General features: G+C 43.7%; 1 protein-coding gene across 3 annotated transcripts in view; it reads right to left on the reverse strand.

The window, feature by feature from the left end:
• The window catches only part of LOC137631147 (pineapple eye protein-like), a 350,280-nt gene that overhangs the window by 17,406 nt on the left and 315,343 nt on the right, over nucleotides 1-17,531 (reverse strand). For all 3 annotated transcript variants that reach the window (XM_068362845.1, XM_068362846.1, XM_068362844.1), the window contains one exon: nucleotides 14,912-16,106. In XM_068362845.1, the coding sequence (XP_068218946.1) occupies nucleotides 14,912-16,106 (1,195 nt within the window). The remainder of the gene's footprint in view (nucleotides 1-14,911; nucleotides 16,107-17,531) is intronic.

A 17,531-nucleotide genomic window follows, 5' to 3' on the forward strand; every position in this document is an offset into this window, starting at 1 on the left:
TCACGGTCCCCAGAAAATCCAAGAAAGGAAGAGCGATCAGAAGAAGAAGAAAGAGCGGGGCTGAGGATAGGAATCTCAGCGCCGGACACACCTGCCTCACTTACCACCCTACCTGTATCCGGCTCGTCTAGCAACATTGGTTCGACGTCCAGGTTCATGGAGGCAACATTGTCCTCCAGACCTCCGGGGGCGTCCGATGGATCTTGCTCTGGGTCGATGAGACCCGTTATAGTGGCATCAATGTGGGCAATGATGGGAGCTGCCACATGCCTAGCCACAGCAGCTGAAGACTTGGCGTTGGGGTAAACCATGGTGCAGTAGTCCTCAGATAGGACGTACGGCCGCTTAGACTTTACATTCCGGGCAAAACCACCAACCCACACCTTCAGTGTGGCCCGAGCCGCAGACTTTTGCTCCGGGGATGCCTGAAATAATAGTGGGAATTATAAAAGGGAAACTCCCAATGGTCCTTCAAGACCATAGATATCTTACTAATAGTAAATAAAATAAGAAGGCAATATAGCCAACGGGACTCACCGAGTCAGAACCAAGGGTAGTGATGAGGTCGAAGCAAATCACACAGTTATCCGGGTGCCATACCACAACGTCTTCCAGTTGAACCCCACAAGGGGCGTGAGATCGGCAGACGGAGTGGCCACAAGGCTGGTGCAGAACAGCTGCACAGGCCGGCGTCAGACAATGCACCATCTGTAAAAAGAATAGTATATGAGAAACTGTAATTCTCTTAATTAGGGGCGGGTCTGGAGGACCCGGGCCTAACATAGGTCTAACACAAGATTAGAGCCTAACTGTACTATTCTATAAGTGGCCTAACATAGGTCTAACACAAGAATAGAGTTTAACTGTACTATTCTTTTAAGTAGGGCCTAACATAGGTCTAACACAAGATTAGACTGTAAAAAATAAAATAATTTTTTTTTTTTAGGGGCGGGTCCGGAGGACCCGGGCCTAACATAGGTCTAACGCAAGGTTAGAGCTTAACTATAATATGCTTACATAGGGGCGGGACCGGGGGTCCCGGGCCTAAACATAAGTCTAACTTGAAACTAAAGTATAGCCATCCATTCCGGTCAAGCCGGGAGCATAAAAAAGGATGCAAAAACAAGGAATTAAGACACATAGTGTCTGATTTCCCGGGGTGGGGTAGACCCCGGGCCGGGAAATAAAGGTATATTCAATACCAATTCCTTTAGGGACTCCGGGGTAGTGATCTGTCATATATAATCATCATAGGAAATGTTATAAAATAATAGGGGGGCGGAACTGTAACTAAGAACTGCCAATCGAACCCGGAGGGTTTCGTATAACATAAGCCAGAATGAAAAGTGAATATAAAATAGGGTACACCGGGATCCAACTCTGTAGACCGGTGGCCAACCAGACTAGACAGAGACTAAACCGCCGGGCCACCCGGAGGACAAAGTCCATAAACACTTAACTACCCCCTCTAAAAGGAGGGAAGGCAACGGTCCCTTAGTGGAGGGGGGAGAAGCCTAGCCTCCCACCTAGCTAGAGGGGGAGCGTGGGGGAGGATCACGTGATACGAGGCAGCAGGGCTACCAACTGACGATCCCCAACAGACAGATCAAACGGAGTAATGGCACAAATATTCATTATAATAATAATAAAAGCGTTAAATATATGAATAAACACATAGAAAATTTTTGGGCAAGGCATGCAACATAAATAATTAAATCGCAAAAGACACACCTGATGGCTAAAATAACATTGCCGCCTTAGCACGGTCGGCAGCCATAGCGATACGTAAATGATATCGGCCCAAAAATTGAACCACGAGGATTCTAAACGCTAAATAATGAATATTCACAATAACAAATAATATTTGATAATAAAAATAAAACACATAGTAACACCGCAAGTGAAAATTAAAAGCTCTCAAAAACAGGAGTACCAACTGTAGTGAAATCAAGCAAGATCGGTATGAACGAAGAGAATAAACTCCTATAATATAAATATTAAACGATCTAGGTTGCTCAAAACACAGTAAAACCCAGCTTGGTACTTAACTTGGACGGTGTCTCCTGGGAAACCGACGAAGAAGCCATAATTCACTAGAAAATATCCAAAAATCGAGAGCACTTGAAAAATGCGGGTTACTGCACAAGTCGTGCTAAACGGAGTTGGGTTCTGAGCGGATGCATTGTAGTAGTACCGAGTGAGGTTGAACGGCTCTCCTCTATTGGGGTTCTCTGTCGTGGATTAATCTAAATAGTGCGGGACCTCTGGTATATACGCCCAATTTTATACCGACACCAATAGGTGAGCGAGCTAGTTAACCTAGCACTCCTTTACATTTTTTCTCTGGTATATTTAGCAGTAAATTACCTAAGAATAAGTGCTTAAATGGAGCTTATTCACTGGGCGGCACAGGTTCGAGCCCAGAAATTGTGCATTTGATTACTTTTCAATAGCTGATCTCTCTCTCTCTCTCTCTCTCTCTCTCTCTCTCTCTCTCTCTCTCTCTCTCTCTCTCTCTCTCTCGAATATTCAATTTCGTTTCGAAAGCATTATTGCATTCTAGAGAAATAAAATTATTTAATTAGCAAATTGTGCTTTAATAAAACATTTACATACTTTTGTTTTAAATCTTGTGTAAAACAAACAATAAAATAGCCTACTGTAAATTACGTTTAAAACTAGGACATCAAAAATGGATCACATCAGAATTGATGTGATCCATTTCGGATATCATAGTGTAAACTACAGTACTGTACAGTAATATTTGTTTGTAAATTAGTACCGTAATGTACTGCTGGGTAAAGTATACTGTACAGTACTGTATAACGGTAAATAAATTTGATTTAGAATACAGTAATACCTTGAGATAGGAGCGACCCAACAAACGAGAAAATTGAGATACGAGGAGAGTTCCGAGCAGATTTTTATTCTGATACGAGGAAAAATTTGAGATACGAGGTAGAGTAGTTCCCTATGCGGCCGCCAGGACAGCATCACTCGGTCTTTCCTGTCGGATCTCCGTCAGGTAAAGTTATCTCCGAGCATCGGCCACATTGTTTGCTTTTTTAACGTGTGTTTTTGCGAGAATCAGTGCAAAATTAAGTGAATAAATAAACAATGGGTCCACAGCAAGCGAGTGCAAACAAGGGTTGTGAGAAGAAAAAGAGTATGATGACAATGGAGATGAAGCATGAAATAATCGCAGAACATGAGAGTAGCGCAAGAGTGACTGAGCTGGCGTGCCATTACGAGAGGAGTACATCGACTATATGTACCATCCTCAAGCAGAAGGATGCATTAAAGAACACCAAGCCTTCCAAAGGAGTAACTATCCTCTCCAAGCTGCGTAGTGATATTCACGACGAGATGGAGAGGTTCCTTTTGATCTGGATAAAGGAGAAACAGTTGGCGGGAGATAGCGTGACCGAGACGATCATATGCGAGAAGGCCAGTCAAACCTGTGAGGATTTGAAAGGGAAGCAAGCAGCCTAGAAAGGGGAGACTTCAACGCCAGCGGAAACCTTCAAATCCAGTCGTGGCTGGCTGGGTAATTTCAAGAAAAGGACTGGGATACACTCGGTTGTGAGGGATGGGAAAGCAGCAAGTTCCGACGCAAAAGCCGTGGTAGACTTCGTCTCAACCTTTGCCTTGGTTATCGCCCAACATGGCTCCATCCCCCAACAAGTCTTCAACTGCGATATAACTGGCCTTTTCTGGAAGAAGATGCCCAGGAAGACTTTCATCACGGCAGAGGAGAAGAGACTACCGGGCCATAAACCAATGAAGGACCGGTTAACTCTAGCCTTGTGTGCCAATGCCAGCAGTGACTGTAAGGTCAGGCCATAGGTGGCGTACCACTCTGAAAACCCACGTGCTTTCAAGAGCCAAAGGCTCTTGAAAGAGAAACTGTAAGTGATGTGGCGCGCTAATGCCAAGGCTTGGGTTACCTGGCATTTCTTGACAGAATGGGTTAATCTGTGCTTTGGTCCAGCAGTCTAAAAATATTTGGCTGAGAAAAACCTGCCATTGAAATGTCTCCTGGTCCTCAACAATGGCCCTAGTCACCCTCCTGGTCTCGAAGAAGACATTCTTGATGAATTCAGGTTCATCAAGGTCCTTCATCTCCCACCCAACACCACGCCACTCCTCCAACCCATGGTCCAACAAGTTATTTCCAACTTCAAAAAACTGTACACAAAGCATTTTTTCAAGAAATGCTTCGATATCACACACAACACCAATCTCACCCTTCGGGAATTTAGGAAAGAACATTTCAACATCGTCCATTGTTTGAAAATTATAGACGATGCATGCAGGGTGTCACAAGATGAACTCTCAATTCAGCGTGAAAGAAATTGTGGCCAGCTTCCGTCGCTGAGAGGGACTTTGAAGGGTTCGATACGACAGACCCTGATGACCCCGAACCTGTTGTGATGGATGAAATCGTGTGTCTTGGAAAGTCCATGAGGCTGGAGGTAGATGAGGAAGACGTGAATGACCTTGTCGAGGAGCATCAGGAAGAGCTCACGATACAGAAATTGATCGAGCTCCAGGAGATGCAACATTCGGAGGTGTTGCAGGAGCTCAGTAGCGAGGAGGGGGTGGAAGACGCGGGCTGCCTTTCTACGGCAGAAATCAAAGACATGTTAGCGAAGTGGCAGGAGTTTGTTTTCTAATTTTATGGAAAAGAGGCACCCGGACAAGTTGGCGAGTGGTCGTACGTTAGCCTTGTGTGACGACACTTGCATGTCATTTTTGCAACATATTGAAGGGGAGACAAAAGCAAACATCCCTAAATAGGTTCCTTTTAAAAAGGCCGTCAAAAACTGGAGGTGAAAGCCAAGCCGGAAGAAGAAGAAAAGTAAAACAATGAAAATGAAGACAAAATGAAGAAAAGTAAAACAATGAAAATGAAGACAAAATGTAGAGTTACGTTTAGTGTAACGTAAGATTAACATTTTATTTTTAAGTGTGTGTACAGTAAGCTAATTTCACTCAAGTTAACTTTAAAGTTGAATTTCATTCAAGTTGAATTTAAAGTTAAGATTATGTTACGGAGTGTTGCAAAAGTGTTGCGTACCAAACGTGTTGACATCAAGTCCTCCCCGTCCTCCCTCCTCCTCCCCCTCCACACACACTGCCGTTAGCCACTACTGTCTTCCTCGAAGGTAAAACTCCATAATAATGTTACATTTCATGACCAGTTAGCGTAGGATGCTGATTACAACAATTAAAAATATGTTTGTCTTCTGTAATATACTGTTTTTAGGGTTTTTTTCAGAGGGTGGGAACAGATTAATTTGTTTTCAGTTATTTTATATGGGAAAATTCATCTGAGATACGAGGAAATTGAAATACGAGCTAGGTCCCGGAATGGATTAAACTTGTACCTCAAGGTATTGCTGTACTTGGATACAATTCTGCAATAAATTGTCTTAACAACTAAAATGGAGACACCTTCCATGCGTTCACCTCTTTTTGTTTTGTCCTCACCTTTATGATTGTGCTACATAGAATCTTCCAAATTGAACATGTTTGCAACCCTTTGTGCTTTTGCCAAACAAGGGACTTGTTATGGGAGTGGAGGTGCTGACACTCACATAACACTGCTTTGGAAAATACAAGATGAGCTAGTGGCCGCGCTAACACGAGGCTTAACCCTACTGTTCATCAAAATACGAGGTAACAGTTTCTCAGCTCCAACAGAAGCTTTAAGAATAGATTTTAATAATTGTAGGTCAAGTTCACAGGGCCCACCCAATATAACACATTGTTTATATATGTAAACAATGGTTGCTTATGAGCATTTACTTTGGTGGACAGAGGGATATTAGGATCCAGACTGCCTGCAGTCTTCTATCTTGGATTCTGGCAAGAATATATTGTTGACTGGACTATGCTAATGCGAGGGCTTTGCAATAGAAGGGCCTGAAATAAATATAAAAAGCGAGGCAATTGACTCTATAATGCACTGTACCAAAATAACCCTCACTGATTGGCTCAGGAAAACCACTAGCCACCTAAGCTTAATTTGGAGTTAGCTGATAATAACAGACTAACATGTCTCTTTTTTATAGTTTATTTATAAAAAGATCTATTTCAATGTCGTTACTGTTCTTAAAATATTTAATTTTAATTGGTTATTACTTCTCTTGTAGTTGGTTTCCTTTTATCCTTCTCTCACTGGGATTTTTTTATTGTTGTTGGAGCCCTTTGGGCATGTGGCATTCTTCTTTTCCAACTAGGTTCGTAAGCAAGAAATAATAATAACAATAGCCAAGGATTAAAATCATGGCTGATTAGGCTAGGATTCCTTCATGCCCAAAGGCTTTGAGATTGCACAAATCAGAAAAAACCTGATAAAGATTATTAATGTTAAATCTGGCAACCTTGGTTATAGCCAATATCTCACCAGCAACCCCACTTTCACCATGATCACCTAATCTAATCTTTTCTGGATTTTCCCCTGAATTGAAAAAACTTACTATTATAATCTAAAATTCTTATGTGAACTTTTACTAGCTGAAGATAATCGTTCACAAGAGGATACGAAAGGGGACTACATTCTTCAAAATAGTTATTCATATCAAGTTTGGCCCTGCACATGATGCAAAGGGAACGAGGATCACTATCATTAAACAATAAATCATTTAAACAACTTTCAAAAGAATACATAAAAAAGGGATTTTGACGAAGGAAAAATCTATTTCTGGGGAGAGACCGGTGAATAGTGTCCTTCTAATATACCTTTTCTGATAAAACCTTCCAATTATACCAGAGAAAGATAAAAGCATGGAATGCTGAGGTTACAACCATCGCGCGAGCACCTTTTGGGTGTCGTGTATAAAGCAAAGGCGCGTGAAATCCACTATTCACAGGTTGTCTTCCATTTAGTTAATTCCTTCGTCAAAGGGATGGGCCATACAAAGGCCCTAGCCAACCCACCAGCGCCACACCACCCACGCCCCGACGCGAGCGCCATCTGAACAACATCCTTCTGTATTGGCCATGATGGCTTGGAAAGAAAAGGGTGGGATCGTGTAAAATAAAGGGGAAGGGTTTCACCGGGCGCCACAGGTCTCTCCCCAGAAATAGATTTTTCCTTCGTCAAAATCCCTTTTCTGGGTCGACCTGTGGCGGCCGGTGAAAATGTACCAGAGAATGCCTTCCAAGCCCAACAATAACTACTAATTTAATGAGGGGAGAGAAACAACACCATGTAAAGAAAATCATATATAATTAAGGTAAGTAAGCATAAAACATAAACTAGCCACAGGGCATAGTGAGAGTAAGGTTAAACAAACATGATAACCGGGAAGCCTCCGAGTATCAGAGTAAGCATGCAACAAACCTGACATGGCTAAGAATATCCCAACCCTATAATTACGGTAAACAATAATAGTTACAATCATATTAACCTAATATGTAATAAACTTAGGGCTAACGAACCATCAAGGAAGCGGCGTCGTGGTGCGAGTGGCGGGTAGGAGGGAGAAGAAAAGAGATGGATGAAAGGAAGAACAAAAGATCACTGGGAAGAGATAAGGCTCCCAGCTGCAACCGTTGGGTATTTAAGAGCCTGTAAGTTCTTTAGATAGTGGCGTTTGAAGACCATAGGAGATTTCCAACACGTGTACTTTTTAAGGTCATCAAAGTCCATATTCTGGAAATAATTGATGGAGGTAGCTACTGACCGGATATCATGAGCATGGGGAAATGATCCCGGATTGGCTTGTTTAATGAAGTATAGGATCTGTTGCCTAATACCACGTATGGAAATGGTGCCTCCTTGTTCCCTGATAAACAAGGGGCCAGACGATCAGGTAGCAGTCCTGGCTAAAAAGGCCCTGAGAGTGGTGACCGGACATAGAGAAGTATCTTGGAGAAGAGGAATAATCTTCCAAGGGGACCACCTATTTTTGGGGTCTTCGTTTTTAGCTAGGAACGCCCTGTCTGGAGAAAGAAGTACTTCACCTGAAGGGAGGAAATCCATGTTTTCTGAGTTTCGTGAGAGAGCTGCTAGTTCTGAGATTCTAGAACCCGAGGCCAAAGCTGTTAGAAATAAAGTCTTCCTAAGAAGAGTGATATAGGAGCAGGATTCGTTGTCCGTGTCGGAGGCCAGTTTGAGGACATCATTTAGAGACCAAGAGACCTTTTGTGGTCGAACCGAAGGTCGAAGCCTAGCACATGCTTTTGGAATAGACGAGAAATAAGACTCCGCCAGGTTAATGTTAAACCCAACCAGGAAGACTTTCCTCAGAGCTGACTTAATGGTGGTTATAGTGCTAGCTACTAGGCCTTTGTCAAATATGGACCTAAAGAAGGAGATGGCTAAATTAGGAGTCATAACCGAATGGTCTGAATTCTTTAAGAAATCTGCTAGTTTCTTAACTGCCGAATCATATTGGCGAATCGTAGAGTCCCTTTTGTCTGATTCTATAAAGAGGACATTATCTGGGTCGATGTTTGCATCCCTACGAGCCGCAAACTTCATGAAATCCACAAAGTTAGGGTTTTGGCTATCCTTGAGGAATCTGACACAGTCCGAGTTTGGACCACTTGGGTCAGTTTGGGGAATGGGATCCGGAAGGGACGGAGTTTCAACTCGAGGAGGGGAGGAAACCAACTGCTCTTTGGCCAGTGAGGTGCCACTAAAGCCACTGCTCCGTTGAAGGAGCGGAGTTTGTGCAAGACTTTCAGTAGAAGATTCACTGGAGGGAATAAGTAGATCTTCTGCCAATGGTTCCAATCCAGGGTTAATGCGTCCATGGCATAAGCCTGAGGGTCCAGGTTCGGTGTCACATAACATGGGAGTTTGTGATTGAGTCGGGTCGCGAATAGATCTACCTGGAGACCTGAAACCAGCCTGAGTATCCACCGGAAGGAGTGCATGTCCAGGGACCACTCCGATTCCAGTGGGCTCGTCCTGGATAATGAGTCTGCTATCACATTCTGGACTCCTGCTAGGTGAGTTGCTGACAGGAACCAGTCTTTGTCGGCTGCCAAGGCGAAGATAGTGACCAGGATCTGATTCAGGTTGGGTGATTTGGATCCCCTCTGTTGAGGCAGTGGACTACGGCCGTGCTGTCTGAGACTACTCTGATGTTGGTCGACCTCGGAGGAGAGATTCTCTTCAGGGTCAAGAACACCGCCATGGCTTCGAGAACATTGATATGGAACTGCCTCATGGCGGGTGACCAAGAGCCCTGAAACATCTGATGTTGGGAGTAACCCCCCCCATCCACTCAGAGACACGTTGGTATGAATTGTCACTTGTGGAGAGGGGAACTGTAGAGGAACTGATTTGGAGAGGTTCCTCCGTTTGGACCATGGTTGTAGTCTCATTTTCAAGACAGAGGGGATCTTCGAGGTCTTGTCTCTTAAAGGTATTGTCGCTCTCTTTCTCCAAACTCGATTGATGTCTTTGAGTTTGGCTTTTAATAGGAGATCGGTCAGTGAGGCAAATTGGAGAAGGCCGAGGATTCGTTCTAAAGCTCTTCTGGACACCTGTCTGTGTTTGAGAAAGTTCCTGACCTTGGAAGCTATCTCCCTTACCTTCTTGGGAGGAAGGGAGAGTCTGTGCTTTGAAAGGTCCCAACGGATGCCTAACCATTCGAAGTGGCTTGATGGTTGTAGGTGGAACTTCCGGAGGTTGACTTGGAAGCCCAGTTTGGCGAGAAAATGGAGTACCTTCGACGTAGCTTTGTTGCATTCCTGGTGCGACTGGGCCCAAATGAGCCAATCGTCCAGATAGGCGATGATCTGTATCCCTTGGTGTCTGAGTTGCCCGAGCACCGTCTCCCCCAGTTTCGTGAATATCCTGGGGGCAATGCTGAGACCGAAGGGCATGACTTTGAATGCAAAGGCTCTCTTGCCGAGACGGAAGCCTAGGTAAGGAGAGAAGTTTCGAGCTACTGGGACATGATAATAGGCGTCGGTAAGATCGATAGAGGTGGTGACGGCTCCACGGGGAAGTAAGGTCCGTACCTGAGAGATAGTCAGCATACGGAACTTGTCGCAAAGGATGTAAGAGTTGAGCTTCGATAAGTCCAGAACTACCCTCAACGCCGACGAGTCTTCCTTCGGGACTGTAAACAGGCGGCCTTGGAATTTCAGGGATCGAACCCGTTTGATTGCTTTTTTCTTGAGTAACTCCGCGGTGTACTCTTCCAGGATGGGAGTGGGTCTCTGGAAGAAGGTCACTGGTGGAGGAGGGGATCCCTGTGACCATTTCCAACCCAAGCCCCTGGATATTATGCTGTGAGCCCATGGACTGAAGGTCCAATGGTCTCGGAAGTGATAAAGTCTCCCTCCTACCGGCATCACATCATTGGGAGGGAGTGAACTTAGGGGCCCCTCCCTCCATGGGCACCCCTTACTCTAGGTCCGCCGTGTTGGCGGAACTGTCCTCTACCTCTGAAACTCCCTCTCTGGTATCCACAAAAGGAACCGGAGGATTCGTAGGCAGGGTTGTATGCAGGAGAGGACATCCAAGAGGGGTTGGGCTGTGTACCAGGGGGAGCAGCGAGGTAGACTACCTGCTGAGGGGGCGCCTGTTGTTGAGAAGTCGAGGCAGCGGAAGACTGTGGGGACGAGGTACCCCGGGCAGTCTTGTAAGGACTAAACCTCTGCTTCTTCTTGAAGAACGTGTGTCTCTGGGGTTCGAACCTCTTTTTGGCTGAGAGACCCCACCTTACCTGCAAATTTTGGTTTGCCCTCGCCGCGTCCTGAAGAACCTTATCCACCTCGGTCTGAGGGAAGAGGGTCTTACCCCAGCAGGAGGAGGCTATCAGCCTGTTCGGTTCATGTCTGATGGAGGCCTCAGACAGAACGAACTTCCTGCAACTAACTCGAGCTGACCAGAAGTCATGGAGGTCTATTTGGTAGGACAGCAGCTGGTTCTTTGTGGCGACTCTGAACAGCGTTTCCTCTGGGTAAAGAGATGCTAGGGACTCCATGGAGGTGATGGATTGGAGGGACCTAGCTAGTCTAGTACGGGTCTCGAACTCAGTTTTGAGAAGACTCCCTATTAATCTGGGAAGCTTCTCAGAGAAAAGAGTAGAGGCACAGTCCGGGTCTAGCTTCCCCACTGTGAAGGTAGAAGCCGCGGCATCCCAGGTTGTAGAGGTACCCGGAATAAGCAAAGAGGTGGGGTCCGTCTCTTTGAGAGCCGGCATGGAAGAGCCTTCCTTGATGGCCTGTATAGTCAGCTCTGTGACTTTGTCTATGAGCGGCAAAGAGATGGAGGCCGCTGTCGTAAAAATAGTGTAGGCACCTTTGTGTGGGGTGAGCTTGGAGTTAATACACCCCCACTCTGATAGTGTTCTGGCCCAGATAGCCTGGGCCTGCTCTTTTGGAAATATCACCGTTTCCTTCGGTACCTTGTCCATACGGACCAATGCATGTTCCTTTAAAAGTACGAAACCATTGAACGGGAATTCTAGGCCCGGGGGGTAGAACTCCAGGTCCTCTAGAGGGCGGGTGCCTATGCCTTCCAGAGTTAGGGAACCATCTAAGAATGGGGCATGCAAGGCAAACCGCCAAGGATTGTTTTTATCGAAGGGCGGTAACTTCGATGCGTCTGGGGCAGAAGGGGGAGGAAGCTGAGTTCCGGCGCGGATCAGGGTAGCCATCATATCCTTAATCTCTGTCATCGCCCCAGAGTGATGTTGAATTTGTTCTCTGACCAAATCTCTGACCAGTTCGATGGGGACGAGATCGCCCCAGGGTACCTGAAAGCCACCCGTTGGTTTTGTCTTGGATTTGGTAGACTTAGACTTCTTAGGAGTCGTAGTTTTACGAGGAGCAATATGAATATCAGGAGCTGTCGAGTGTCCGGGGACCGGTGACGTTGATACTGGCAAAGCTGAAGTCTTATAAGTTCGAAGTGGCTTCACCTTGGGTCGTACGGAGGCAGAGGGATCCCGAGGAGAAGCCTTAGAGTTATCAAAACCTAGAAAGGAAGAGGTAGAAGAGGGAGTAGGAGAGAAAAGGGTTTCCACCAACTCGGCACCACTTACCTGCTCGTCCCTGGGTTCTACGTCTATATCCAGATCTGCTACGTCCAGCGGTACGAGGGGTTCGTCCTCCGCGGAAATGGTGGGCCTGACTTCTTCAATTAAGGGGGCAGCAAGGTCAGGGGAGACTGCAGCAGTAGTCGAGCCTGGGAAGAGACGGGAGGCCATGTCTCCATCGAGGAGATAGGGTGCGCCAGACGGGGCATTCCTGCCGAAGCCCGACACCCACGGACGAAGAGTAGCCCTTGCTGAACGAAGAGACACATCATCGGCCTGTAAGATTTGCAGTGATTAGTGATGCAGGAGGGGGTTTGCTCTCCAAAATATACTGTGTATATCATATTCATGGCTAAATTAGTGTCTGCCAACGAGAAATAAGGAACAAAAGGAAAACCCACTTACATCATCGTTCAGTAGAATTGACGACAGCTTGTAACAGAGCGAGCACAAATCCGGGAACCAGACCATGTATTGGGCCTGGCCCGGTTCCCGGATAAAGGGGATGGAGCAGTGCGCATGAGACCGACAGAGGTCATGCCCAACGGGGTCGTTGAACGAGGCAGGGCATCCTTCGGCAGTACAACGGACCTTCTGTAAAAGAAAGGAGACATGAGTCTGGTGTTCCTTGAAACTCTGATAAGGGGTTAAAAAACCCTATTATTATAGAGCACCGGCACTCACTGAATTCCCTAAGCTCCAATATTGCATTTAACTAATATCTGAATATCACTTTTAAGATGATACAGCTCCATACCATTGTTGGCACTTTAATATTCAATTGTTTGTATAATTGTAATTTACCTAATGTCTGTTAATGACAGAAGAATAAATAACTTAAAGCAATCTGCCGACCTCCGAGGGTCGGGGAAGCAGTGACATGCCCTTAAAATAAATATAAACACCAGCCTTAGCTAAAGGCAAGGCAAATATAAGTGTGAAGTGTATTGGCGACCTCCGGTGAAGCTGGAGGGTAATGAGATGTCCTGAATAATTCAATTGTGGCTAATAATTCAATTGTGAAAGATATAAAAGCCAAGCAGCAGCTAAAGGCTAAGGCTTAGATCATAGTAAAGCGTATTTACGATCTCCGGTGAAGCCGGAGGGAGAAGAAAGGTCCTGAATAATTATATTGTGAATAATAACACAATTGTAATAACAATGGCTATTGTGGATATGGCCATGGCCTGAGACCGCAGTAAGGGCCACCGGAGGGTCGTATCTAAACAATATGAAGCCCGTCCCATGTAGTAAACAATATATAAATATAACAATAGAACGAAAGTCATTGAGAATCCCTCATGGCGGAGTAGGACTCAAGGCGGAGTGGAAAAACGTTCATAACTACTCCCAAGCCGTAACGGGGAGAGGACGAAACTCGGACCTAAAAATAACGCTAACTATTGAAAAGTAACCAAAAATAAATAACTCGTAAGTTATCATACACCCGTAGGGGGAGAGGTGAGGGAGGGAGAACCCGTTGAACGCACAAAACGGAAAAACGGGAAATCCGCTCACCCACCGGAGCTAAGAAAGAAAACGATAGAAAGGGGTAACTCGTGACTGCGAACAGAAAACGGGAACCCCAAGCTCTCGCTCTCATGGACACAAAATCAGGACTAATAATCACACAACACTATTATAAACGTATAAAATAAAACTGTACATCAAGATAAGACTATGAACGAAGAATAGCATCTGCTAAAACCTAAAATAAATAGCAAAGTTGAGTGACGAAGTCGGTGGGGCGGGTACTAAACAATAACAAAGCTAGAACGCTATCTTGTTCGTAGGCTGGACTTGCTAGCAAAAAGTACCATGAGCATAATAGCGAAAAAATAATAACGGTTCCAAAGGCATAAGGCCAGGGACTTAACCAAGAACCTAAGTGACAGAGTACAAAACGGGCAGACAAAGATGAATTCCCAAGACAAGTGAACAAACAATGGCCGCCGTGAAGGGCCAGATGGGAATGATAAAACAGACTATACTGGATATAAAACAAAAGCCCGGTACTATAAAAAGCTGTCAAAACAAACTATGGTACTTAACATTGGAAAGTGTGAAGATGGAGCTTCGGACATGACTAAATAAATCCACGAGTGTGAAAAAAGCCGAGAGCACCACAAAAAATTTTCACAATGTCCAAGTCCAAAAAGAAGGATGTAGTTCAGATGGCGCTCGCATCGGGGCGTGGGTGGTGTGGCGCTGGTGGGTTGGCTAGGGCCTTTGTATCGGCCCATCCCTTTGACGAAGGAATTAACTAAATGGAAGACAACCTGTGAATAGTGGATTTCACGCGCCTTTGCTTTATACACGACCCCCAAAAGGTGCTCGCGCGAGGGTTGTAACCTCAGCATTCCATGCTTTTATCTTTCTCTGGTATAATTGGAAGGTTTTATCAGAAAAGGTATATTAGAAGGACTCTTTTCACCGGCTGCCACAGGTCGACCCAGAAAAAGCCAGAAGAAAACATCCCCCTACACTATAAAAATAAAATGGTTTCTTTAGAAACTAAACATAAATCACAATCTGGAGCACGAGAGAAGAAGTTATGACGAACGTGAGGAGACAAGAGCTGAAAGAAAAGGGGATATGATCTAACCAGCAGGAGCATTGCCAAACAATGCCATATGATCTTAATACTACATTAGGCAGGGTAGGGAAGGTAAAAGGAAGAAAACAGGAAATTACAGTTTTAGGATAAACATCAATACTTAACAAACTTCGAGTGAGAAGCAATATGAACACCAAGTGAAGTTCATCGAAATAAACAATAATTCCAAACTAAAAAGTATAGTAAACAATAAAGACAATAATTTTGTACAACTAGAATAATACAATATCTCTATAATTCACAGTTTTATAACAAAGGCCTTCATATGAAAACTACTTACAATATTTTCTTCTATGTTGTAATGTTCTTCAGAATCATTTTCTTTGCCTATTTCATTACTCAGTCTAATAGCTGGAGGTGTCACTTCAGCAGAAACAGCTGACCTTAAATTTCTCAGGTATATAGGAGTCTTCTCTTCTGGGGACATTGTGAGATTTAGTTTAAGCTCACAGCTTGGTGAAGCAAGTGAAGAATTCCACAAGTTCCTAGATGGAGAACTAAATGCTTCTGTCTCTCTACTGTGTTTATTCGAAACCTGTGACATATCCAATTCAGATATTTTACAATCCCCTTCCATAGTAGATACTGATTGGCAGTCACTTTCACATATCTTAGAATCGTTACCACATAAGCATAAGGTCTTAGAAAGGATTGATTTACTCAGTGTTACTTTGATATTTGGTGTTTTTGGACAAGGCCTCATTCTTCGTTGTCTTCTACCTGGAGTGCGACGTCGCTTTACCTTAGAGGACTGAGCAGTATGAATAACTGCTTCTCTAACTGAATATATTGCTCTGATAACCTTTGACATTTGAAGCATTTTATCCAATGGTAAACTACTGCTAAAAAATGTCATTACTGTTGCTTTATCTACTGAGAAATCTTTGTGGCATGATGTCTCCTTGACCATCTTTACAATGTCTGCTTCAGTTAATCGGAGCTCAGTCATCCTTTCGTGAGCTCTTAAAGCAAAATTTTTGAGGTTCAAAAGTTTTCTGGATAGTTCCTCCCCATTTTCCTCAAGCTCTCTAATTATAGTATGAGGAGGAACCTGGTATTCCCCCAACTCAACGTCAATTTCGTCTTCTGAGTCAGTGGAGTATGAAATTCTTGTTGTTTCCATAGGATCCCTTTGACATACGCTGGAAATGCTATCATTTTTGGATTCTGGTTTTGACAATTGACTACTTTTGACTGGTGTACAGAAGTCCAAAGCCACAATCTCCTTCACTGCTGTACTACATGAAGCAACATCTTTTACATCATTTTCCTCTTCACTGCTTTCCATTTCTGATCTCTTGATTCTTTCTGTAAGTCTTCTCTTTCGAACTTCTTGCTGCGCTCTCTTCATACTTTCCTCTAACATTTCTAAGCATGTCGGGCAGGTCCACTCTGTAGAGGTAAATCGTAGTTTTCCACAAGCAATGTGTATACCACTTGCTCCACATAAAGAACAGAGAAGAATCTCCCATCTCCTGCAAAAGTAGAAAACTTGTACTGTATACAAATTTAATCTTTTATAAAGAAAACTTATACTTTCAGAAGAACTGTGTATTCACAAACTAAAAGTCTTAATTTGGGATATTTGAATGCTAAACACTGCAAAAGAAGTCAATACTGATACACGTTCAGTACATTATTCTGAATGCTAAAAATAAGAATATGTTATGATAAAATGTTTTATTATAGTATTATGTCTAAATAAACATTCAAGGGCACTTACAGTTATATAAAAGTTCAATTTGATTTGGAAGAGTTATTTCTATGAACCTCCCCAAAAATTCATATTGCTTCTACTCCAGAAGCTCGTTTTATCAAAGTTTACCCCAAAAACTTTTCCATTTTCTTTCCTTTCAAAAGATATGTACCCCCAGTGATGTAATGGAACAATCTAGTAGTTGATGGTTAGTAGCAGGTTAAGAGATACACAATATTTAGTTTTCTCCATTGTACCTTTCAGCAAGACATTATACTGTACTCTTGCTTCCAGATTGTGATAATTTTTATTTGCATTTCAATTTAATACCTACCCACATTGGTTAGCATACCTGCACAGAAATTGCATCGTTTTAATAACCATGGCGAGCAGAAAGTATATCTTGGTATATCTTAGAAATACATGTTTGCAATGAATATACAAGCGGATGAGCAACTTGGTGGGGTAACAAAAACTTTGGGTGTTGAGGAAATCCTCCCCCCCCAAATCTCGATGAAATCACTGGCAGATGGGTGACGGATTGGGTTTAAGGCGATAGACAAGACATCTTTTCAGCTTCTACTTCTGATGCCCAGTGGATGCTCTTACTGGAATCAGTATGGACAGGCAGAAGACACTGACATAGTTAGATAAGTATTGCGCATCACTAGGAACTGGCTCTCCTTTGATGAATCCTCAATGGCTTTACTCAGTCTATGGAAAGAAAAAAATGACAGAAAGGCCCAAATCCCGGGTGTAGCGGGGTGCTAAAAGTCTCCCTGTTAACAAACACTAAAGGAAAATTGAAAATTGATAATTGGAATGTTAGAACCATGAATCACATTGGGAAATTACAGCAAGTGGAGAGTGAATTAATGAAACATAGTTTGGATATCTTGGCCCCAAGTGAAACACGTTGTTAGGGGATTGGTAAAGAAATCTTAGACCAAGGCAATATATATATCTACTCAGGAAAAACAGATGGAGTTGGAAGAGAAGGGGTAGGAATGTTGATGACACCAAGAGCAGAAAAGACATTAACGGAATGGAGAGCTGTAAACAGTATATTGTTACTTGCAAAGTTTAAATCAAAGCAGTGAGATATATGTATCATAGTTTGCTATGCACCCACAAATGATTCCCATGAAGAAAGGAAAGATGAATACTATGAAGAACTGCAGAGTGTAATAGACGAGATACCGGA

The sequence above is a fragment of the Palaemon carinicauda genome, chromosome 39 (genome assembly GCF_036898095.1).
Source record: "Palaemon carinicauda isolate YSFRI2023 chromosome 39, ASM3689809v2, whole genome shotgun sequence".
In the NCBI taxonomy this organism is placed as follows: domain Eukaryota; kingdom Metazoa; phylum Arthropoda; class Malacostraca; order Decapoda; family Palaemonidae; genus Palaemon; species Palaemon carinicauda.